Raw genomic sequence first — 25,140 nt, 5'->3', positions numbered from 1 at the left:
ACCAGGCAACATCCTCATAAACCTTTTCTGCACCCTTTCCAAAGCGTCGGACATCCTTTTGGTAATGTGGTGACCAAACCTGTACACAGTGTTCTAAATGCGGCTGAACCAATACCTTGTACAATTTTAACATGACTTGCCAGCTCTTATACTCAATACCCCATTTGATGAAGGCAAGCATACCATATGCCCACTTGACCACTCTATCCACCTGTGCAGCCATCTTCAGGGTACAGTGGATGTTATGGTCAAAGGCTGTCATTTTTCGCCCTGAAAAGGTGTCTAGCCTACATCACATTACCCTGGAAGGGAAGGATGTCTTAAGCTTTGAGCAACAGCTGTAAGTAATTCTATGTCTTAGATTTTAATTAGATATTTAATTATTTTGCTATTTTTAGAGACAATATACACATATTTTGATAGTCTAAGACAGGAAAGAGGTAGTTACTTTCTGTATTAATGCACTATCTTTGAAAGAAGCATCTTGTCCTATTAACAATCAGACTTCTCCGAACACAAATTAAATTGAGCAGCAAATCAACCATCAATTATATTAGAAGTACCTCAATTACACTATGATTGAATCATTAATTAATAGAAGTTGCAATTTATATTTTTAATAATTCTTTAAAACTTTAGCAAATAGAATTAAGGAGAATCCAAAGAGATTTTATAAATACATTAAGGACAAAAGAGTATCAAGGAAGAGAATAGGGCCCCTTAAATATCAACAATGTCATTTATGTGTGGGACCACAGGAGATAGATGAAGTGCTAACTGAGTACTTAGCATCAGTATTTACTATGGAGAAGGATGTGGAAGCTAAAGAACATGGAGAACTAAATAGTGATATCTTGGAAGGTGCCCACATTACAGAGGAGTACATGCTGGACATCTTAAAACTTATAATGGCAGATATTACTACAGGTCTTGAGCAGGTGTATTCCAGAACTTTGTGGGAAGCGATTGCTGAGCCCCTTGCTGAGATCATCAATAGCCATGGGTGAGGTGACAGAAGATTAGAAGGTGAATAATTTGGTGTCATTTCTAAGAAAGGTGTTAAGGAAAAGCCAGGGAACTACAGCCTGGTGAGCCTGACATCAGTGGTGGGTAAGTTATTGGAGGGGATTCGGAGGGTCAGGATTTACACATATTTGGAAAGGTAAAGACTGATTAGGGATAGTTAACATGGCCTTGTGTATGGGAACTTGTGTCTCACTAACTTGTTTGAGTTTTTTTTGAAGAAGTGACAAAGAAGATTGATAAAGGCAGAGTGGTGGACATTGTCTATATGGTCTTCAGCAAGGCATGTGACAAGATTCCATATGGTAGACTGGTTAGCAAAGTTAAATCACATGAAATCCATGAAGAGCCAGCCATTTCAATACAAAATTGGCTTGAAGATAGGAGAAAGAGGGTGGTGGTGGAGGGCTGTTTTTCCGACTGGAGGCCTGTTTTTCCGACTGGAGGCCTGTGACCAGCAATATGCCACAAAGATCGGTGCTGGGTCCACTACTTTTTGTTATTTGTATAAATTATTTGGATGTGAATATAGGAGGAATGGTTAGTAGGTTTGCAGATATCGGTGCAAAATAGGTGGTGTAGTGGATAGTGAAAGAGGCTGTCTCAGAATACAACATGACCTTGTTCAGATGAACCAATGACTCACAGATGGAGTTTAATTTAGATAAATGTAAGGTATTGCGTTTTGGTAAGGCAAATCGGAGCAGGACCTATTCACTGAATGGTAAGGTCTGGGGACTGTTGTTGAACAAAGAGACCTTGGGTGCAGGTATACAGTTCCTTGAAAGTGGAGTTGCAGGTAGACAGGGTAGTGAAGGCAGCATTTGGTACGCTTGCCTTTATTGGACAGTGCACGGAGTACACGAGTTGGGATGTCATGTTTGGCTGTACAGGACATTGATTAGGCCACTTTTGGAATACTGCACTCAATTCTAGTCTCTTGGTATAGGAAGGATGTTGTTAAATTTAAAAGGTTCAAAAGGATTTACATGGATATTGCTGGGATTGGAGGGTTTGAGCTAAAGAGGTTTAATAGACTAGGGTGTCAGAGAATGAGGGATTACAGAGATCTATAAAATCATGAGGGGTAAGGCTAGGTTGAATAGCCAAAGTCTTTCTCCCAAGGTAGAGTGGTCCAAAACTAGACGACATAGATTTAAAGTGAGGGAAAAGATTTAAAAGGCCAAAGTTTGTAGAAGGTGGTGCATGTATGGTATGAGCTGTCAGAGGGAGTGGTGGAGACTGATACAATCACCACATCTAAAATGCATCTGGATGGGTACTTGAATAAGAAGGGTTTAGAAGGATATGGATCAAATGCTAGCAAATAGGCCAATAGTAAATCAGGGCATCTGATCGACATGGACCAAATGGTCAATGGATCAAAGAGTCTGTTTCGTGCTACATAACTCTATGACTCTATAACTCAATTTCCAAATGTGCTGTAGGAATGGAAGAGACAAGATACATCCAGAATCATATCAGCTAAAATTCGCAGAGTGATAGAGTCAGAGTCATACAGCATGGAAACAGACCTTTCGGTCCAACTCATTCATTCTGACCAAGTTTCCCAAACTAAACTAATCCCATTTCCCACGCTTCGCACATATCCCTCTAAACCTTTCTTATTCATGTGCCTATCCAAATATCTCTTAAATGTTCTAACTGTCCTGCAGTTACCACTTCCTCTGGCAATTCATTCCATACATGCACTACCCTCTGTGTGAAAACACTGCCCTCAGAACCCTTATAAATCTTTCTCCTCTCACTTTAAAATTATGCCTCTAGTTTTGGACTCCCTTAGCCAAGGGAAAACACCTTTGCTATTCAACATGGCTATGCTCCTCATGATTTTATAAACCTCTATAAAGATCATCGTTCAACCTCCTACATTACAGTGAAAAATTCAAACATAACTCAAAGTTACACATGCTGGACATGAACAAATCCTAAAACTAAATGAGAACCTCCCTACTTAAAAAAAAGTTATTTCTTTACAGGAATTCTAATAGATAAGGAATGATAGTCTAAGTGCTTCATTGTCTTTCATTAGGGCAATTTACACCAAAGGGAAAGACCAACTCAGTTAACCATACCACATTACTAACAAATTGAGTTTCAACAAGTTTCAATTAAAACAGCATCAGTCTAAAAGGAATTATAAAATATGGGTTCCAAGCACCATGATTTTGAATACTCCAATATCATGAGGGAGGTTTAAGTGTGGTCTTGCCCCATGTTACATTGTAGATTGATCTAAAAGTGCTGAGTTAGTCAAGAACATTTCGGTCTAGGTTTTAGCAGTTTTAGATAGATAATTAGGGATTTCTGTTAGATTGCAATTTGAAATATTTTGTCTTGAGGAAGGAAGGTGATTCTGGTTTCCAGGAAAATAATCTAGATTTTGGATGTAGTTTGAAATCTGCCTCGAATTTATTTAAATCCATTTGCAGAATGTGGGTGTCACTGCCTGGGACATAAATGCCCACAGGATATCTCAGAGTCACCAGATTACTGTAGTCTGTAGACCAGAACAGGTAAGGACATTAGTGAACCAGTGTCAACCAATGACAGCAATGAAGTATACAATGCACAAATAAACTAAGGTTAATGTTTTAAAATTTCACCCTCAAAATAAAGGTCATTTTAGCAAAGATATAAAACATCTTCCAACACCATGCTACACTGGACAACATTTCAATAGTATATTCCTCGGACTATTCTAACAAGTAGCATCAGCTGAAAATAATCACGTAAGTTTAGGAAAATTCTATAGCGTGTACTTACGTTATTCCCAAAAACGTTCTTTCCCAATGCATTTCGGTTAATTGTTCCATCTTTCAGTAAAATATCTGTAATGAGTGAAACCATGAGAATAATGCGTATGAAGTAACTATAGAACTCCTGTTAATTCAGGAAAAAAATACTTAGTAAGTGTATATCTACTGAGTTACTGCATATTTATCAGAGGATGGCCTGCTTGTGTAACTGCATGGGAATTGGGGTCAACTTAAAGAGTAGAATTATATAATGGTTATAAAAACCCATCTGGTTTACTAATGTCCTTCGGTGAATGAAATCTGCTATCTCACACTAGACTGGACCACATTCAGACACTTAAGATTGATGAAGTTGATGTGCTTGAAATTTTGACAAACATTAAGATTGATAAGTCCCAGGGTCAGACCAGATTAATCCTAGGTTGCTCTAGGAAGTGAGAAAGGAGGTTGCTAAGCCGCTGGCAAAGATCTTTGCTTCCTCACTCTCCACGGGAGTCGTACCGGACAATTGGAGGGAGGCGAATGTTGTTCCTCTTTTCAAGAAGGGTAATAGGGGAATCTCTGGCAACTACAGACCAGTCAGTCTTATGTCTGTGGTCAGCAAGGTTTTGGAAAGAATTCTGAGGGATAGGATTTATGACTATTTGGAAAAGCATAACATGATTAAAGGCAGTCAGCATGGCTTTGTGAAGGGCAGATCGTGCCTCACAAATCTTATTGAGTTCTTTGAGGAGGTGGCGAGACAGGTCGATGAAGGTCGAGCAGTGGATGTGGTGTATGTGGATTTCAACAAGGCATTTGATAAGGTTCCTCACAGTAGGCTCATTCATTGAGTCAGGAGGTATGGGATACAGGGAGATTTGGCTGTCTGGATTCAGAATTGGTTGGCTGACAGAAAGCAAAGAGTGGTTGTAGATGGAAAGTATTCTGCCTGGAGGTCAGTGGTGAGTGGTCTCTGCTCTTTGTAGTTTTTATAAATGATTTGGATGAGGAGGTTGAGGGGGGGGTTAGTAAATTTGCCGATGACATAAGAGTTGAAGGTATCATTGATAGTATCGAGGGCTATTGTAGGCTGAAGTGCAACATAGACAGGATGCAGAACTGGGCTGAGAAATGGCAGATGGAGTTCAACCTGGATAAAAGTGAAGTGATGCATTTTGGAAGATCGAACTTGAATGCTGAATATAGGATTAAAGACAGGATTCTTGGCATTATGGAGGGACAGAAGGATCTTGGTGTTCAAGTGCACAGACCCCTCAAAGTTGCCATCCAAGTGGATAGGGTTGCTAAGAAAGCATATGGTGTTTTGGCTTTCATTAACAGGGGAATTGAGTTTAAGAGCCGCGAGGTTTTGCTGCAGCTCTACAAAACCCTGGTGAGACCATAACTGAAATACTGTGTTCTGGATTAGTGGTGCTGGAAGAGCACAGCAGTTCATGCAGCATCCAAGGAGCAGTAAAATCGACGAAACATCAATTTTACTGCTCCTTGCATGCTGCCTGAACTGCTGTGCTCTTCCAGCACCACTAATCCAGAATCTGGTTTCCAGCATCTGCAGTCATTATTTTTACCTAATTGAAATACTGTGTCCAGTTCTGGTCGCCCTATTATAGGAAAGATAAGGAGGCTTTGGAGAGGGTGTAAAGAAGGTTTACCAGGATGCTGCCTGGACTGGAGGGCTTGTCTTACGAAGAGAGGTTGACTAAAGCTCGGACTTTTCTCTCTGGAGAGTAGGAGGAAGAGAGGTGAACAGATTGAGGTACACAAGGTAATGAGAGGCATGGATAGAGACATGATAGTCAGAGACTTATCCCCAGGGCAGAATTGACTGGCACTAGGGGTCATAGTTTTAAGATGTTAGGAGAAAGGTATAGAGGAGATGTCAGAGGTAAGTTCTTTATACAGAGAGTTTTGAATGTATGCAATGCGTTGCCAGCGGCAGTGGTGGAAGCAGAGTCATTAGGAACATTTAAGTGACTGCTGGACATGGACAGCAGTGAATTAAGGGTGTGTAGGTTAAGTTATATTATTTTAGATTAGGAATAATCCTCGGCACAACATCATGGGCCGAAGGGCCTGTTCTGTGCTGTACTTTTCTATGTTCAATGTTTTATGTTTTATAAACAATGTGGTCAATGCCTAACTGCCCTCTGAAATGACCTAGCAAGTCTCTCAGTTGTAGTAAATTGTTACAAAAGTCCAAAGAATGAAACAAATGGATCAAACAGCATTGACCTGAGCACTGGAAATGACAGCAATTAAAACACCCTTTCGACCTTGCAAAATCCTTCTTACCAATATCTAGGAGCTGGTGAGAGAGCTGTCCTACAGACTAGTCAAACCAAGGCCTGAACATAGTCGTCACCACAGAATCACACCTTACAGATAATATCCCAAACACTATCATCCCTGGGTATGTTCTGCTTCACTAGCAGGACAGAGCCTCCAGATGTGGTGACACAGTGGCATACACCCAGGAAGGATTTGCCTTCAGAATCCTTAACATTGATTATCTACTCCACGGAATCTCATGGCATCCGGTCAAACAAGGGTAGGAAATTTCCTGCTTTCCCCCCATGACTGATGCAACAGTACTCTTCCATGTTGATTTGATTTATTGTAATCACATGTACCTAAGTACAGTGAAAAGCTTTTTTTTTGCAAGCAGTACAGGCAGATCATAACAAACAAGGACATACAGATCTTAGGATGTTTAGACAGAGCGAGGCGTACAAGGTTATGGCTGCACAAGAAGTATACAAAGCAAGGTCAATATTATTTGAAGGTAGAGTGATCCATTCAGCAGTCTAATAATGGCAGGGAAGCAGCTGTTCTTGAACCTGTTAGTGCATGAGAATAAGATCTGCTGTAGAGAGCTTGTAAAAAGTTGCCCATATCAGTGCAATCTTGAAACTATATTGAAGCACATCTGGAGGAAACACTGAGAATGGCAAGAACACAGAATGTACTCTGAATGTGGGTCTCCAAAGCCAATTACCAAGACTGGTTCAGCAGCGCTACTACTTACCCAGTTGAGAAGAGTTCTAAAAGGTACAGCTGTGATAAATGGTTAGAAACAAATCAGAGAGTGATTCATTTCAGCCTCCATCTGAGGTCTTCAACCAATTTGTGTGGTTCACTGGCCTACAAAGATCCAGTCTGTAGCAGAGAGCCCAAAGCAATGAACACAATTCTATCAATTATTCTACTATTATGCCTACAATCAGCTAACACAGGAGAGGAATCTGAATTATTACATTTCAGCCGAGATGATTCACTTATTTGCTGGACAAATTCATTGTGCCACAAGAAAGAAATTCATTGTTCCAGAAAGAACAGAAACAATAATAGGTTGCCAACCTTACAAGAGACTGCAATCCTGTCATATTGTGATGCTTGAATGAGGGTTGAGCTATGGAGTGAAACAAAGATAAATCAAGAAAAGGTAGAAGGGAAACAAAACTAATTGATATTTAATAAAGTTCATAAAATTTCTACTGATTTTAGTAACCTGGTGAAAATAATTCTCCATTATATTAGTACTGTTGCACAACAACCCTTCATGAATGAGGTATAAGAAATGCAGTGCGCTGGAAAAACCCTGATTAAGGCAACAGTTGTATGGAAAATGTGATGAGAAGGAAACATGCTACTGAATGATTAAACAGCGCAGGTGCAGCACAGCCTCTATTAAACTAAATAAAACATGGGCAGGTGAGGGATTAAGCAGGAGTATTTGCTAGGGTCAAGGCAGAAGAGCAAAATACTAATGTGGAAAATTAATGTCAGAAAATGGCAGGAAAAGTCAGAAAAAGTGAACTTAAAAATATACCATCAGTCAAGACAAGAAGTTATAAAAATAAAGATCAAAGCTCTGAATCTGAATGCATGTAACATTCATAGCAAAGTTAATAATTTGATCACACAGACATTATGGAGACATGGCTGCAGGAAGATAAGGATCCAGTTCTGAATATTGGAGGGCTTATGACATTCAAGAAGAATAAGTTTCAGTCAGGCCTTCAACAAGGTCCAATGCGGAACTCTGAAAAAAGTCAAAGCAGAAGGTTGCCCAAGAAGGTTAGGCCACACTTAAGTACTGCGTTCAATTCTGGTTGCCACATTACAGGAAGGATGTGGGGGCCTGGGAGAGGATGCAGATGAGGTTTACCAGGATGCTGCCTGGATTAGAAGGTATGAATTGGAAATAGAAGCTAGAAATACTTGAGTTGTTTTCTCTGGAGTGGCAGAGGCTGAGGGGAGACTTGATAAAGTCTGTAAAATTAGACACACATAAATAGGGTTGATGGTCAGAATCTTTTTCCCAGAGAAATGGCTAAAACTAGGGGACAAGCATTTAAGCTGGCGGGTGTGGTTGTGTGTGAAGTTCAAAGGAGATGTGTGGTGTAAGTTTTTGCACAGAGCGTGGTAGGAGTCTGGAATGCATTGTCAAGCGTGGTGGTGGAGGCACATAAGGTAGGGGTGTTTAAGAGACTTTTAGATAAGCACATGAAAATGCAAGGAATGGAGGTATATGGATTAAGGGCAGGCAGAAGGGATTAGTTCAACTTGGCATCATGTTAGGCACAATATCATGGGCTTGTACAGCTCTATGTTTTATGTTCATAAAGTAACTTGATAAGTTGGATACAAAGTTAGCTTAGTGGCTAGAGATAAAGGTAGGCAGTAGAAAGCTAAATGTGAGTTTGGAGATGTAGCACAGGGATCAATGCTGTGTCCCTTTTTTGTTTGTAATATACATAAATGATACAAATGAAAATATTTGAGGGGAGTGGATGGTTAGTAAACTTAAGGATGACATTAAGATTAGCTGTATGATTGACAGTGAGGACGAAGGTCCTAGGTTACAGGAAGATATAAAGAATTTTCCTTATATTTGGGCAAATGGGCAGATCAGTGGCAGATGGAAATTAATACTGGTAAGTGTGAACTGATGCACTTGGGACGAGGTAAGAAGACAAGGGGGTACTCAATGAATGGCAGTACACTAGGAAGCTCAGAGGAACAGAGGGATCTTGTAGTTCTTGCCCATAGATCTCTGAAGAAGCAGGGCAGCTTAATAGGATGGATAAGAAGAAACACAAGATACTCGTCTTTATCAGGAAAGACACAGACTATGAAAACAGGGAGGTTATGTTGGAGCGGTACAGTACTTTGTTTAGGCTACAAATGGAGTACTGTGTGCAGATATGGTCACTGCAGTATAGAAAAATATGATTGTATTGAATAGGGTCCAGGATGTTATCTACTTGGAGCATCTTAGCTTTGAAGAGAGGCTGCCAATGTTTGTGTTATTTTCTTTGGAGCAGAGAAGGCTGAGGGGGAAACCATTGGAGTATAAGAGTAGGGAAGTCATATTCCTACTGTACAAGGGCTGGTGAGACCACATCTGGAAAACTGTGAGCAGTTTGGTCCCCTTATTTAAGGAAAGATATAATTTCATTGGAAGCAGTTCAGAGAAGATTTACTAGGATGATCCCTGGTTTGGAAGGATTGTCTTATGAGCAAGGGCTAAACAGATTGGGACACTTTGCTCAGGAAAACACAGGAAAGTGGATATGAGAAATGGCAGTTCAGCCATGATCCTATTGTCTGGTGGAGCAAGTTCAAGGGGCCAAATGACTACTACAGTTACTTTCTTTAATGGTCTTACAGTGATAGAGGTGTATAAGATGATGGTGGGCATGGACAGGGCTAATGTAAAGCAGTTAGTCCCCTTAGCTGAAGGGTCAATAACCAGGGGGTACACTTTTAAGGTGAAAGGCAGATGGTTGAGAGAGAATTTGAGGAAAATTATATCATCCATTCAGTGATACAGATCTAGAATGCACTGTCTGGGAGGGTAGTTGAGTGGGAAACCTCATAACCTTTAAAAATTACTTGAATTACTATTTAAAATGTAACATTCAAGGGTATAGGCCAAGTATTGGAAAGTGGCATCAGTATAGATTTAGTGTATTTTTGGCAGAACAGACTTCTGTGTATTTTTGGCAGAACAGACTTCTGCACTGTCTGATTCTATGAATAGGAAGCTAGACAAAGGCAAAAGAATAGCAACTCCTAATCTAAGATGGTATTAGTGTAATAGGTTCAGGAGGTCAGGATGTAGAATCTATTTTGGTGGAGTTGAGTACAAACTCCCCAAACAATAATCTTAATGTAGGATCAACTAAAGAAGAAGGAATATTTGGTCCTTATGACAGTGACAGCATTAATTATGTAATTTTAATCTACATATCAGATTGATAATAGCAGCCTTGAGGAGGAATTCATAGAATGCTTTCAAGAGCAGCACATTCAGGGACCACCAGGAGGGATTCCAGGATTTTGACCCAGCTAGTGAAGGAACAGTGACATATTTCCAAGTCAGAATGGTAAGTGGCTTGGAGGAGAATCTGTAGGTAATGGTGTTCCCATATATCTGCTGTCCTTGTCCTTCTGCATGGAAATGGTGATGTGTTTGGAAAGTGCTAAATATCTTTGGTGAATTTCTGCATTGCATCTTCTAGACAGTATATACTGCTGCTACTTTGTGGTAGAGGGAATGAATGTCTGATGATGTGGTGATGATCAAATTTGTCCTGGACACTGTCAAGCTTCTTGAATGTTGTTGGAGCTGCACCCATCCAGACAAGTGGGGAGCATTCTATCACATTCCTAACTTGTGCCTTGTAGATGGGGGACAGGCTTTGGAGTGTCAGGTGTTAAGTTACTTGCCACAGTACTCCTCGCCTCTGACCTGCTCATGGTAGCCATTGTGTTTATGTGATGAGTCCAGTTGAGTTTCTGGCCAATGGTAACCGCGAGGATATTGATCGTAGAGAATTCAGTGATGGTAACACCACTGAATGTCAAAGGGATAGTAATTAGATTATTTTAGGAGATGGTCATTGCCTGGTATTTGTGTGGTGCGAATGTTATTGCTACTTGTCATCCCAAGCCTGGGAAGCTGTCTAGATCTTGCTGCATTTGTACATAGACTGCTTCAGGACTTGTGAATGGTGCGGAACATTGTTCACCAATGATTGTACATCCTCCACTCATAACTTTATTATGGAGGGAAGGTCACTGATGAATCAGCTGAAAATGATTGGACACAGGAAACTATGCTGAGGAACTCCTGCAGACAAGTATGCAGCTGAGATCACTGACCTCCAACAACCATGACCATATTCCTATGTACCAGGTAAGATTCTAACCAGTAGAAATATCCATTGATTCCAGATTTACTAGGACTCCTTGATGCCACATTCGGTTGACTGTGGCCTTGATGTCAGGGGCTGTCACTCTCGTGTCACCTCTGGAATTCAGCTTTTTTTTGTCCGTGTTTGAAACAAGGCTATAATGAGGTCAGGAGCTGAGTGACCCTGGCAGAACCCAAACTGGGCGTCACTGAGCAGGTGCTGCTTGATAGCACTGTTGATGACACCGTCCATCATGTCCTGATGGGCCTCATTCTAGGATCTTAAAAGAGGTAGGAAATGATGTCGTATTTGCATTAGTATTAACATTCTAAAATTCTGATAGGTTTCATTCGATTAATAAGTAGAAATATAACCCCTCTGGTCAAGAAAGTAGAGAGGTTGAAAAAAAAAAGGAAACTCTAGGCCAATCAACTTGAAATCTGTCATTAGGAAACTTTTAAAATCTGTCATTATGAAGGTTATAACTGGGCACTTGGAATGAACCCAATGTAGTTGGGAAGAGTCAGCATAGTTTTGTGACAGGGAAATTCAGTGTATCTAATCTATTGGAATTTGTTGATCCAATGACATGAACTGTGGATAATGGAGTTCCTGGTGATGTGCGGCTCTTGGATTTCCAGAAGGCACTGACAAGGTTCGACATAAAAAATTATCAAGAAAAGTTGGAGCTCATAGATTAGGGGAACATATTAGCATGGACAGAAGATTGACTGGCTGCCAGAAAACAAAGTATACATAAAATCTTTTTCAGATTGGCAGAATGTGATCAGTGAAGTCCTGCTGGGGTCTGTGCTGTCCTTCAAATTATGTGAATGACTTTTGGGAGGGAATTGAAGGCTTAATGGCTAGATTTGCAGATGACACAAATATAGGAAAGTATGGTATGAAGCTGACATTACAAGCATACAGACAGATAAATGAAATGAACAGTCACACTTGTGGGACATGGACAGTAATGAGAAAATGTGAAATTGTTAACTTTAGCAGGGAGAATAAAAAGTAGACGGTTAGTACTCCTGGTGATATTTCATTATTTTAATTTATTCTTTTATCAATTTTGAATTATGAGCTAGAAATGACCGGTGGCATTTGGGACAGCTTGTGCTAAAAGGAAAAGAAGAGACCTAACATGCTCTGTTTGTTGGAGAAGCCAGGCCTGGGGGCTAACTGCAGGCTGAACCTTGGTTAAAAAGGTTTTAATATACACAGCAACTTCCAGGAAGATCACTATGTTTAAACAGATAGCAGAAGTTGGCTATTAAAAAAAACAGCAATACCTGGAAACTCATTCCAGCAAGTCTGTAAGAGTCCCTACATTCAAGCAGAGGGCAGACAATGAATGGCAATGGAAGTCCCAGGAAGAGACAGTCAGTCCAGCAAGGCAAAATCAGATTTAAAGTTTTTTTTTGAACTATGTTTTCTGAGTGAAGGTTTTAGGATGTAAATGAGACAGCATGAACATTTGAAAACTCTCCACCGAATTTGCTCCACCATCTTCCAGAAACCACAAGAGTGAAAAGCTGAGTTAGAAGTTTTGCTGCCTTTGTCTGGGTGAACTGAGATGATAACCCTGATCTCCATTTCAGAGAAGCAGCCAAGGAATCCACATTTTTGCCTGTGAAACAATATATCGTGAAAACCATTTGAGTAATCTGGCTCGTTGTGTTATTTTCTTTTATTTATTCCTTAACTCCTTATGTCTCTCTGCTTTTTCTGTGAATGGGGTCTCAGTTTCTCTCTGCTAAATGTTATTTTATATTTAATAAATTCTTCAGTCTTTTGTTTAAGACACAAAACTGGTGTCTGGAAATTAATTACTTGCAAAGTCTGGGCTCAATTATTCAAAAGTCTGATTAGAAACCACGAGAATGACTATTTGGCATCTTTGACAGTTTAATGTTACTGTGTTGCAAATATGGAGGTAGAAAGGCTGATTTTGTTTGCTTTGTGTCTCCATGTCATATCAAGAGTATTATTAAAAAGAATGAGTGCAGAATTCCCAGGTGTAGCAAGATCTTGGAATTCTAGTGTGTGAGTCATCAGGTTAGAATACAGGTAAAGAACTGTAAGCAGGAATGGTAACAGGATGCTTGTCTTTACTGTAAGAGGAATTGAATATAACAGCAAGGATACTATGCTTCAGTTTCCAGGACAATGATGAGATTACATCCTGATACGTTGTACAGTTTGGCCTCCTTATTCAAGGGAGGATACAAATACACTGGAGGTGGTTCAGGAAAGGTTCACTAGAATGGTTTACTAGGTTTACAAGAATGATCCTGGGGATACAAACGCTGCAAGTACAAATTCACCCCACAAAGTGTATGTGTGCATGTGGGTGCACGCACATGTGTGTGTGTGTGTGTGTGTGTGTCTGTGTGTGTGTGTACGCGCGTCACATGTGCGTCTGGGGTGGGGGGTTGTGAGTGTTTGTGAGAGAGTGTATATGCGTGTGCGTGAGTGTAAAGGGGTCTAAGTCTGTGAGAGGGTGTGTGTGTGTGTGTGTGCGCGCGCGCGTGTAGGAGTGCCTGTGTAGGTGTGCGTGTTTGTGTGTAGAGGACTGTGTGTGTGTGTATAATGCAATGGTGGTCACCTGTAGTGTGACATGAACCCAAGGTCCCGGTTGAGGGCCTGCCTATGGGTACCGAACTTAGCTATCGGTACCCATAGGTAGGGCCTCAACAGGGACCTTGGGTTCATGTCACACTACAGGCGACCACCATTGCACTAAACACACACAACCCCCTGTGCCAGGCATACACACACACAAACCCACATGCACACATACACATATATGTTTGTGGGGTGAATTTGTACTTGCAGAGCTACATTGTACTGTGCTCAGAAACTGCATGAATCCAAGTAAAACTCTGTTCACTCATTTTTTAGATTAGAATCAGTCTAAACATTATGACACAGACAATAGCACACAGGGGGCGAACACCTTCAACACATTATCTGGGCTGACACTAACTGTTACAGTTAACCTGAGAATGTAACTTTTAAAAAAAGTTTTGAGATTTACATAAAAAAAGAAGTGAAACTAACATGGTCATTCTAACAGATGAGAGACTTAACAACAATCAAGGTATTTTTCAATGTATAATTTCAGTTACATCACACTGTAAACTTTTGCTATAAATTCTGTGTCTTACAATTGTGTCCTCCACAACCACCTGATGAAGGAGCAGCGCTCCGAAAGCAAGTGCTTCCAATTAAACCTGTCGGACTATAACCTGGTGTTGTGTGATTTTTAACTTTGTACACCCCAGTCCAACATCAGCATCTCCAAATCAATCCTGGAGATGAATGGCTTGTCATATCAGGAGTGGTTGAAGATTCTAGGTTTGTACTCAATGGAGTTTAGAAGGATGACAGGAGATATGATTGAAACTTAGAGAATAGTGAAAGGTCCGGATAGAATGCACGTGGAGAAGATGTTTCCACGTGTAGGAAAGACTAGGATTCGAGAACGTAGCTCCTGGGGGAAGAGACAGCCCTTTACAACCGAAATAAGGAGTAATATCTTCAGCCAGAGGGTGGTTAATCTATGGAACTGATTGCTGCAGAGGGCTATGGAGGTCAAGTCATCTAATGCATTTAAGACAGAGATAATGGTTGGTTATTGATTGGTAATGGGATCAAGGCTTATGGGAAAAAGGCAGGAGAATGGGATTAAGAAACACATCAGCCATGTTTGAATGGCAGAGCAGACTCGATGACCAAGTGGCCCAATCTGTTTTTGTGTCTTATGTCTGGAATGAGAAAAGGTTGGACACATTGAGCTTGCTTTCACTAGAGTTTAGAAGAACAAGGTGTGACTTGACTAAAGGTTATCCTGAATGGTCTTGACAAAGTGGACATGGAAATAATGATGTCAAGAAGTGTAGTGCTGGAAAAGCACACCCGATCAGGCACAATCCGAGGGGCAGGAGAGTCGACATTTTGAGCAGAAGCTCTTCATCGGTAATGTCCATTCCCAAAGAAAAGCTTATGCTCGAAACGTCGACTCTCCTGGTTCTCGAATGCTGCCTGACTGGCTGTGCTTTTCCAGCACTACACTTTTTGACTCTCATCTCCAGCATCTGCAGTCCTCACTTTCTCCATGGAAATAATGTTGTCACCTGGAGGTTAATCCAGAACAAAGGGACATGGTTTTAAAATTAGCAGTTAACTATTCAGGAAACAGACAAAAGGGACTCTTTTTTTTCTCTCAGAGTGGGTTCTAAGACTTGGAAACTCTCTGCCTCAGAAGGCACTGGAGATGATGGGTGGTCGGTGGCTACAAGAAAAGTAGAGCTAATGCCACAATCAGATCTGCTATAATTTTCTTGAACAGTGGAGCAGTCTGGAGGGACCAAGTGACTGATTCCTGTTCCTGATTTATGGGAATTGGAAGATACCAGACAAACAAAAAGGTACCCCATTATCACAATGGCTTCTGCCCAATATTCTCCCTAAGCAGAGTGGCTGCACTTGCTCTGAAAGTCGCTGTTGCACAAGGAACTTGGAGACCCATGCAGCAGGAAAGAAAATTAGAGTAAATGATGCTTCTGCTATTTAGGTTTGTAATAAATGGGTCATAACCACCATCAGGAAATGTAATGGCATCTTTAGGGACACATTCAGATTGATGAATCTTACAAAATGCAAGAGTCCTGAATGCTGCTATGTTGTTAGCAACTGTGGTAAATGATAAAAGGTTGTGCTCTGTATAATTGTTGAAAAATATAATGATTCAATCCCATATATAGTTGATTCTGATATTGAGAAATTTCTTAGCTTACAGTAGTAGTGTTTGGTGCTTTGCTAGAAGAAATCAATATACCTTGTCCAAAATTCTGAATGATCCTGTGGTAAGCAGCTCCTCCTGGTTTGTAAGTCTCATGTCCCAGTTGATCAGCATCAATGGTAGTGGCTCCCATTTTCTGCAAATACTGCCTAACTGATGTCTTTCCACTGCCCATGCACCCAGTGAGTCCAATCACATAAGGAGCTGGTGCAATTTTGAGATTTTTCTGAAAACATGCAAATAAAATTAATTAAAATTTATTTTAATATTTTTGAAAACTCATTCATGGGGTGTGGGCAAACACAGAAAGCTACCACATAGCAAGGTGGGAGTGAGACCACATTTGCAGTGCTGTGTGCAGTTTTTACACCATAAGACCATAAGATGTAAGAGCAGAAATTATGCCATTCGGCCCATTGAATTTGCTTCGCCATTCAATCATGGCTAATAGGTTTTACAACCCCATTTCCCACTTTCACCCTGTAACTTTTGATTCCTTTGGCAATCAAGAATTTACCTACCTCTCATTGAGCATTAAAAATACTCATTGACCTGCCCTCCACAGCCCTCTTATTCAAGGAAATATATCATCTAATTGGAGGCAGTTCAAAGGAGGTTCACTGGTATGATTCCTGGTATGGAGGGATTGTCATTGAGCAAATACCAATTCAGTTTGGGACTTCATTGACTGGAGCTCAGAAGAATGAGAGGTGATCTCATTGAAACATATACAGGTAGTCCTCATATCATGCTGTAATTGTGTTCCAGCAAAAACCCCGTTTAATAGAAAATCGCTTAACATAAATAATGGGGCCAATGGGAAAAATGGGGTTAGGAGCAGACCAGCAAAAAATATCACTCATTATCACACAAAAATCTAATGCAAAGTATAGCACAGCCTGAACGAAGGTTGAAATCATATTTATTAATGAAACAAAAATAAATTTAACACAGTACATTTTAATAAAAAATCTAAGGAAGTTTCTCTCTGCACAGAAAGCCACTCTGTCGGCAGCTGACATTGGCATATGCGTAGAACAGCACGATGACTAGCAATGACGTTACACATGCGCAGAACTGCGCAGACACTTGTGTATGCGCAGAATGATGCACGCAAACTGATCCCTGCTGGAACCGCACTATTGCCAATGGAAATAAGCATTCTCAAAAATACCATTCCCTCATTCTTCAGTGACTTTATAGCCAAATTGTGCTACTGAAATGCGCGTTATCCCAGAACTATTTATATGAATGCTTGAGGAGCTTGATGGGTTAAATGCTGAGAAGATGTTTCCCCTCATGGGAGAGTCTAGGACCAGATGGCATTGTTTCAGAAATCTTTGAAACTGTTAGAGGCACAGGATACTGCGAGGCTAAGGGTCCTGACAACATTCCAGCAATTGTACTTAAAACCTGTGCTCCAGAATTTGCTGCTCCCCTAGTCAAGCTCTTCCAGTACAATTACAAAACTGGAATCTACCCGAAAATGTGGAAAATTGCACAGGTATGTCCTGTACACAAAAGGCATGACAAATTCAACTCAAACAAATTGCTGCCTGATCAGTCTATTCTCGATCATCGGCAACAGCAAACTGTCATCAACAGTACTACCCAGCTTGTTCAGGAATAACCTCCCAACTCACATCCAGTTTGGATTCCTCCAGGGCAACTCAGCTCCTGAACTAAGGTTGTAGTGAGGTCAAACATGGACAAAAGATCTAAATTCCAGAGGTAAGGTGAGAGTGACAGTCCTTGACATTAAGGCCACATTCGAACAAGTATTGCATCAAGGAGCCCTAGCAAAACTGGAATCAATGGGTATTGGGGACAAACTCTCCATAGGTTGGAGTCATACCTGGCATATAGGAAGATAACAGCAGTTGTTGGAGGTAAGTCATTCAAGCTCTTGAGACATCTTTTCAGGAGTTCCTTAAGCTACAAAAAGACATGACCCACTCTCCTTAGTACCCTTACATACAGATGAGGAAGGACACCACACGACTGGGACAATACATTCATCCTAGGACAAGCCAAACAGAGACACACACAAGAATTCCTAGGAGCATGGCATTCCAACTGGAACTCTATCAACAAACACATCGACTTGGACCCCATTTACCATCCTCTGAGAAAAATAACAGAAAATGACATCACCACAGGAAATTATATCACCAACCCTAGGAACCCTAAACACATAAATAGAAAGTAGGCTAGAAAGTGCTTCATCCGGAGGGTTACTGATGATGTTACCTAGTGTGAAATACCTGAAAACAAACCTTCTAGTTCAGCGAGCAAACCTACATCCAGCAACAAGATCTGGACAATATCCAAGCTTGGGCTGACAAGTAATATTTGTGGCACAAAAATACCAGCAATGACCATCTCCAATGAGAGACAATCTAGTCACTGTGCCTTGATATAAAAGGTGTTACCATCACTGAATCCCCCACTATCAACATTAATAGACAACAGACAATAGGTGGAGGAGTAGGCCATTCGGCCCTTCTAGCCAGCACCACCATTCATTATGATCATGGCTGATCATCCATAATCAGAATTCTGTTCCTGCCTTGACACCATAACCCTTGATTCCACTAACTTTAAGAGCTCTATCCATCTCTTTCTTGAAAGCATCCAGAGACTTGGCCTCCACTGCCTTCTGGGGCAGAGCATTCCATATATTCACCACTCTCTGGGTGAAGAAGTTTCTCCTCAACTCTGTTCTAAATGGTCTACCCCTTATTTTTAAACTGTGTCCTCTGGTTCTGGGCACACTGTCAGTGGAAGCATGCTTCCTGTGCCTCTAGAGTGTCCAATCCTTTAATAATCTTATACACTTCAATCAGGTCCCCTCTCATCCGTCTAAACTCAAGTGTATACAAGTCTAATCACTCCAATCTTTCAACAAATGATAGTCCTGCCATTCCGGGAATTGATCTTGTGAACTTATGCTGCACTCCCTCAATAGTGAGAATGTCCGTCCTCAAATTTGGAGACCAAAAACTGCACTCAATACTCCAGGTACGGTCTCACCAGGGCCTTGTACAGCTGCAGAAGGACCTCTTTGCTCCTATACTCAATTCCTCTTGTTATGAAGGCCAGCATGGCATTAGTTGTCTTCACTGCCTGCTGTACCTGCATGCTTTCGTTTACTGACGTACAAGAACACCTAGATCTCGTTGTACTTTCCCTTTATCTAACTTGACTCCATTTAGATAGCAACATGCCTTCCTGATCTTGCCACCAAAGTGGATAACCACACATTTATCCACATTAAACTGGATCTGCCATGCATCTATCTACTCACCTAGCCTGCTCAAGTCACCCTGTATTCTCATAACATCCTCCTCACATTTCACCCTGCCACCCAACTTTGTGTAATCAGCAAATTTGCTACTGTTACTTTTAATACATTCATCTATATCATTAATGTATATTGTAAAATAGCTGCAGCCCCAGCACCAAACCTTGTGGTACCCCACTGGTCTCTGCCTGTCATTCCGAAAGGGACCCGTTATCACTACTCTTTGTCCCTATCAGCCAGACAATTTTCAATTCAAGTCAGTATTGTGCCTCCAATACCATGTGCCTTAATTTTGGTCACTAATCTCCTATGTGGGACCTTATCAAAGGCTTTCTGAAAGTCCAGGTACACTACATCTACTGGGTCTCCCTTGTCCATATTCATAGTAACATCCTCAAAAGATTCCAGAAGATTAGTCAAGCACGATTTCCCTTTTGTAAATCCATGCTGACTCTGACCTATCCTGTTACTGCTATCCAAATGAGTCGCAATTTCATCTTTTATAATTGACTCCAGCATCTTTCCCACCACTGACGTTAGGCTAACCGGTCTATACTTCCCTGTTTTCTCTCTCCTTCCATTCTTGAAAAGTGGGATTTGCCACCCTCCAATCCGCAGGAACTGATCCTGAATCTATAGAACATTGGAAAATGATTACCAATATGTCCAGATTCCTGGAGCCACCTCCATAAGTAACCTAGGATGCAGACCATCAGGCCCTGGGAATTTATCAGCCTTCTGACCTAACAGTCTATCCAACACCATTTCCTGCCTAATGTAAATTCCATTCAATTCAGGCATTACCCTAGGTCCTTCAGCCAATATTACATCTGGGAGATTGCTTGTGTCTTCCCCAATGAAGACAGATCCAAAGTACCTATTCTGTTTTTAAGGGCCCAATTTTAGTCTTAATCTTTTTTTTTCTTTTCACATACTTAAAAAAGGCTTTTACTATTCTCTTTTATATTTTTGGCCAGTTTGCCTTTGTACCTCATTTTTTTCCTCTGCTTATTGCCTTTTTAGTTATCCTCTGTTGCTCTTCAAAAGTTTCCCAGTCCTCTGGCTTCCTGCCCATCTTTGCTATGTTATACTTCTCTTTTATCTTTATACAGTCCTTAACTTCCCTCGTCAGCCACGGCCGCCCCTGCCTCTCCTTAGGATCTTTCTTCCTCTTTGGAATGAACTAATCCTGCACCTTCTGCATTGTATCCAGAAATACCTGCCATTGTTGTTCCACTGCCATCCTTGCTAGGGTATTGAACCATTGAACTTAGGCCCGCTCGTCCCTCATAGCTCCATAGTATTGCAGTTGAACAAAGGGAACTGACACTTCCGATTCTCCCTTTTCCCTCTCAAATTGCAAATTAAAACTTATCATATTGTGGTCACTACCTCCTAATGGCTCCTTGACTTTGAGGTCCCTGATCAAATCCAGTTTGTTGCACAACCCCAGATCCAGAATTACCTTTCCCCTGGTAGGCTCCTGGCAGTTACCAGTGGTCAGAAATTCAACTGGACTCACCACATAAATACAGTGGCTACAAGAGCAGATCTGAAGCTGGGAATTCTACAGAGAGTAACTCACCTCTTGACTCCCTAAAGCATGTCCACATCTACAAGGCACAAGTCAGGAGTGTGATGGAATACTCCCCACTTGCCTGGATGAATGCAGGTCCAACAACATTCAAGAAGATTAACACCATCCAGGAAAAAAAGGCCTGCTTGATTGGTACCACATCCACAAATACTTATTCCCTCTACCGTGCATGCTACCTACAGGACGCACCGCTAAAGTTCACTAGAAGTGCACCTTCCAAACCCACAACCCACTTCCACATAGAAGGAAACAGCGGCTGATCCACGGGAACACCAGCACCTGCAAGGTCCTATGCTGCTCACCATCCTGACTTGGAAACAGATTTCCTTTCCTTCAGTGGTGCCTAGTCAAAATCCTGGAATTCCTTCCCTAATGGCATTGAGAGGCAACCTACAGTGTTTCAAGAAAGCAGTTCACCAACACTTGCTCAAGGGCGACAAGTGACAGGCAATAAATGCTGGCTGGCCAGTGATGCCACTTCCCACAAACAAATAATAAAAAGAGGAATAAAGTGGCACCAAATTAAAACTGAGATGAAGAGGAAGGGGGAGGGTGAGAAGCCAGAAGTCAATGTGCACGTTGGCTCAAATGACAAAAGTTTAAAATAGGGATGAAGTCCTGCAGAATGATTAGAGAGAGCTAGGAAAAAAGTTAAAATCCAAGACCTTGATGGTGATAATTTCCAGATTACCTCCAGTGCCATGTGCATATGACGGTAAGAACAAGAGGTGCAGAGAACTGGTGCAGAAGGCAGAGATTCAGATTTTTAGATCATTGAGATCTTTTCTGGGGTAGAGGTGACCTGTTCAAAAAGGATGAGTTGTACCTGAACTGGAGGGGGAACTAATATCTTGGTTACAAGGCTTGCTAGTGCTGCAAGGGAGGGTTTAAAATAGATTGTCAGGTTGGGGTGGGATCCTCAATAGCAGGGAGGCATGTGCAAGGCTCAAAGGAGTTACAGTAATCAGAAATAGTACGTTGAAGAGACAGGTCAGGCTGGAACACGACAGGGAGCAAGGAAAGCCTGTTGGATTAAACTGTACTTATTTCAGTGCAAGAGGGCTGATAGGTAAGGCCAATAAACTCAGGGTGTGGATAGGTACGTGGGACTGGGATATTATAGTCATTACAGAAACATAGCTAAGGGACGGATAGTACAAGCAGCTTAATATGCCAGGGTACAGGTGTTTTAGGTGGCACAGAGGTAGTGGAAGGAGGGGAGGGGGAGTTCATTTTTGATTAAAGCAAGTATCACAGCAGTAATCAGAGATGAGATAACTGCAGGATCACCTAGTGAGGCTTTGTGGGTGGAGCTAAGAAATAAGAAGGGGATGGTGACGTTATTGGGATTGTACTATAGACCCCCAAATAGTCAACGGGAATTAGAGGAAACAATATGCAGGGAGATTGTGGAGACTTGCAGGACCAATAGGGTTGTCATAGTAGGGGATTTTAATTTTCCTAACAGAGACTGGGACTGCCAGAGGATTAAGGGCTTAGATGGGGTGGAATTTGTTAACTGCATTCAGGAACGTTTTCTCAAGCAGTATATAAAAGACCCTATTCCGGAAGGGGCAAAACTCGACCTCCTTTTGGGAAAAAAGGTAGAGCAGGTGGCGGATGTGACAGTGGGAGAGCACTTTAAGACTAGTGACCATAGTTCTATTAATTTTAAAACAGTTATGGAGACGGACAAAACTAGTCCACAGGTTTAAGCTCTAAATTGGAGCAAGATGAATTTTGATGGAATTAGACAGGAGCTTGGATGAGTTGATTGGAGTAGTTTGTTTGCAGGCAAAGGGGCCTCCAGCAAATGGGAGGCCTTTAAAAGTGAGGTAACTATAGCTCAAGGTCTACATGCTCCTGTGAGGGTGAAGGAGGAGGGTGAAGGAGAAGGTTGGCAGGAATAGGGAACGCTGGATGACAAGAGACATTGAGGCTTTGACCAGAAAACAAACAGGCGTGGCTCAGGTATAGGCAGCTGGGATCAAGGGAATCCCTGGAGGTATACAGAGATAACAGGAGTTTACTGAAGGAGGAAATCAGGAGGGTGAAAGGGAGGCTTTGGCTCAGAAGATTAGGGTGAATCCAAAGAGGTACTTTAAGTATATTAAAGGATAAAGAATAACTAGAGAGCGAATAGAGCCCCTGCAGGTTCAAAGTGAAGATGTATGTGTAGAACAGCAGGAGATGGGTGAGGTTCTCAATGAATACTTCTCCTCTGTGTTTACCATGGAGAAAGACAAGAATACTTGGAAACTTGGGGAAGTTAGTGGTGATATCTTAGGAATAGTCCATATCACAGTAGAGATGTTGGATGCATTAGAATGCATGAAGGTGTATAAATATCTTGGTCCTGACCAGATATGTCCAAGAACACTGCTAGAGGCTAGAGAAGAAATTGCAGGGACCCTGACTGATATTTTTGCATCATCATTAGGCAAGGGTGAGGTCCCAGAAGACTGGAGTGGAGCAAATGTTGTGCCATTATTCAAGGGCTGCAAAGAAAAGCCTGGGAACAACAGGCCAGTCAGCTTAACATCTTTGGTGGATAAGTTGGAATTTTTTTTTTAAGAATCTCTACAGTGTGGAAACAGGTCATTTGACCCAACAAATCCACAATGACCTTCTGAAGAGTATCTCATCAAGATCCATTCCCTTACCCTGTTACTCTACATTTCTCCTGACTAAGCCTACACATCCCTGACCGTGATAGGCAATTTAGCATGGCCAATTCACCAAACCTGCACATCTTTGGACTGTGGGAGGAAACCAGAGCACCCGGAAGAAATCCACGCAGACATGGGGAGAATGTGCAAACTCCACACAGACAATCACTCGAGACTGGAATCGAACACGGGCCCCTGGTCCTCTGAGGCAGCAGTGCTAACCACTGAGCTACCATGCCTCTTACTGAGGGATAAGACATTCATGCATTTGGAAAGACAGGATTTGATTAAAAGCAGTCAGCATGGCTTGGAGTGGGAGATCATGTCTCATAAATGTGTTAAGAGTTATTTGATGAAGTGACCAGAAAGACCTACGACAGCAGGGCAGTAGACATAGTCTATATGGATTTTAGTAAGGCCTTTGATAAGTTTCCACATGGTCGGCTGCTCGAGAAGGTTAGATCGCATAGAATCCAGAGCGAGCTGGCAAAATAGATACAAAATTGGCTTGATGGCAGGAGGCAGAGGGTAATAGTGGAAGGATGCTTGTCGTATTGGAGGCCTGTGATTAGTGGAGTGCCTCAGGGGTCAGTGGTGGACCCATTACTGTTTGTTATCTCTATAATTGATTTGGATGAGGATGTACAAAGCATGATTAGTAAGTTTGCCGATGACACTAAAATAGATAGTATCGTGGACAGTGAGGAAGGTTATCAGAGATTGCAGCAGCACCTTGAATAGCTGGGGAGATGAACTGAGAAGTGGAAAATGGACTTTAATATAGATAAGTGTTAGGTTTCGCATTTTGGAAAGTCAATTCAAAGTAGAAGTTTCCTTGTGAATGATAGGGCCTTAATTAAGGTGTGTGGTGGAACAGAGTGATCTTGGAGTTCAGGTTCACAATTCTCTGAAAGTGGAGTCACAGGTAGATAGGGCAGCGAAGGTAGCTTTTGGCACACTGGCCTTCATCAGTCAAGGCACTGAGTATAGAAATTGGGAAGTTATGTTGCAGTTGTACAGGACGTTGGTAAGGCTGGACTTGGAGTACTATATTCAATTTTGGTCGCCTCATTATAGGAAGGATGTTATTAAACTGGCAAGAGTGCAGAAGAAATTTACAAGGATGTTGCCTGGACCCAATAGTCTGAGTTATAGAGAGAATTTGGACAAGCTGAAACTTTTTTCTTTAGAGCGTAGGAGTCTGAGGGGGGCTCGATCATGAAAGGCATGGATACGGTCAATGCACTGTCTTTTTCCGAGAAGTGGGGAATCAAGGACTAGAGGGTATCAGTTTAAGTTTAGAGGGTAAAGAATAAAAAAGGAATCTGAGGTACAACTTCTTTTATACAGAGGGTTGTCCGCATATAGAATGAGCTGCCAGCGGAAGTGATTGAGGCAGATACACAAACAACATCTAAAGGCATTTGGACAAATACATAGACAGGAAAGAATTAGACAGATATGTGCCAAGTGCAGGGAAATGATGTTAGCACGGATGGACATTTTGGTCAGTATGGACCAGTTTGGACCAAATGGATTGTCTCCATGCTGCAGGACTCTATAACTCTATGAATTTCTTCTCTTGGGTGGTTGGGAATCTTTGGTACTCCTTATTACAGAAAGCGTGGGTCAGAGACCTTACGTATATTTAAGCAGGGAAATCAAGGACTACAGGCAAAGGATATGAAAATGGACATGGAAAATGTCGGATTAGCCACGATCCTATTGAAAGGCAGAACAGGCTCAAGG

The 25,140-nt window shown here is 41.5% G+C and overlaps 1 protein-coding gene across 3 annotated transcripts in view; it reads right to left on the bottom strand.

The window, feature by feature from the left end:
- The window catches only part of coasy (CoA synthase), a 90,149-nt gene that overhangs the window by 25,784 nt on the left and 39,225 nt on the right, over positions 1-25,140 (bottom strand). For all 3 annotated transcript variants that reach the window (XM_072561138.1, XM_072561140.1, XM_072561139.1), the window contains exons 5-6: positions 15,858-16,047; positions 3,811-3,875 (exon numbers count right to left, since the gene is read on the bottom strand). In XM_072561138.1, coding sequence (XP_072417239.1) covers positions 3,811-3,875; positions 15,858-16,047 — 255 coding nt within the window. The remainder of the gene's footprint in view (positions 1-3,810; positions 3,876-15,857; positions 16,048-25,140) is intronic.

Source organism: Chiloscyllium punctatum, chromosome 42 (assembly GCF_047496795.1).
Source record: "Chiloscyllium punctatum isolate Juve2018m chromosome 42, sChiPun1.3, whole genome shotgun sequence".
Taxonomy (NCBI): Eukaryota; Metazoa; Chordata; class Chondrichthyes; order Orectolobiformes; family Hemiscylliidae; genus Chiloscyllium; species Chiloscyllium punctatum.
The sequence above is the reverse complement of the archived record's forward strand: the minus strand, read 5'-3'. Positions and strand labels throughout refer to the sequence as shown.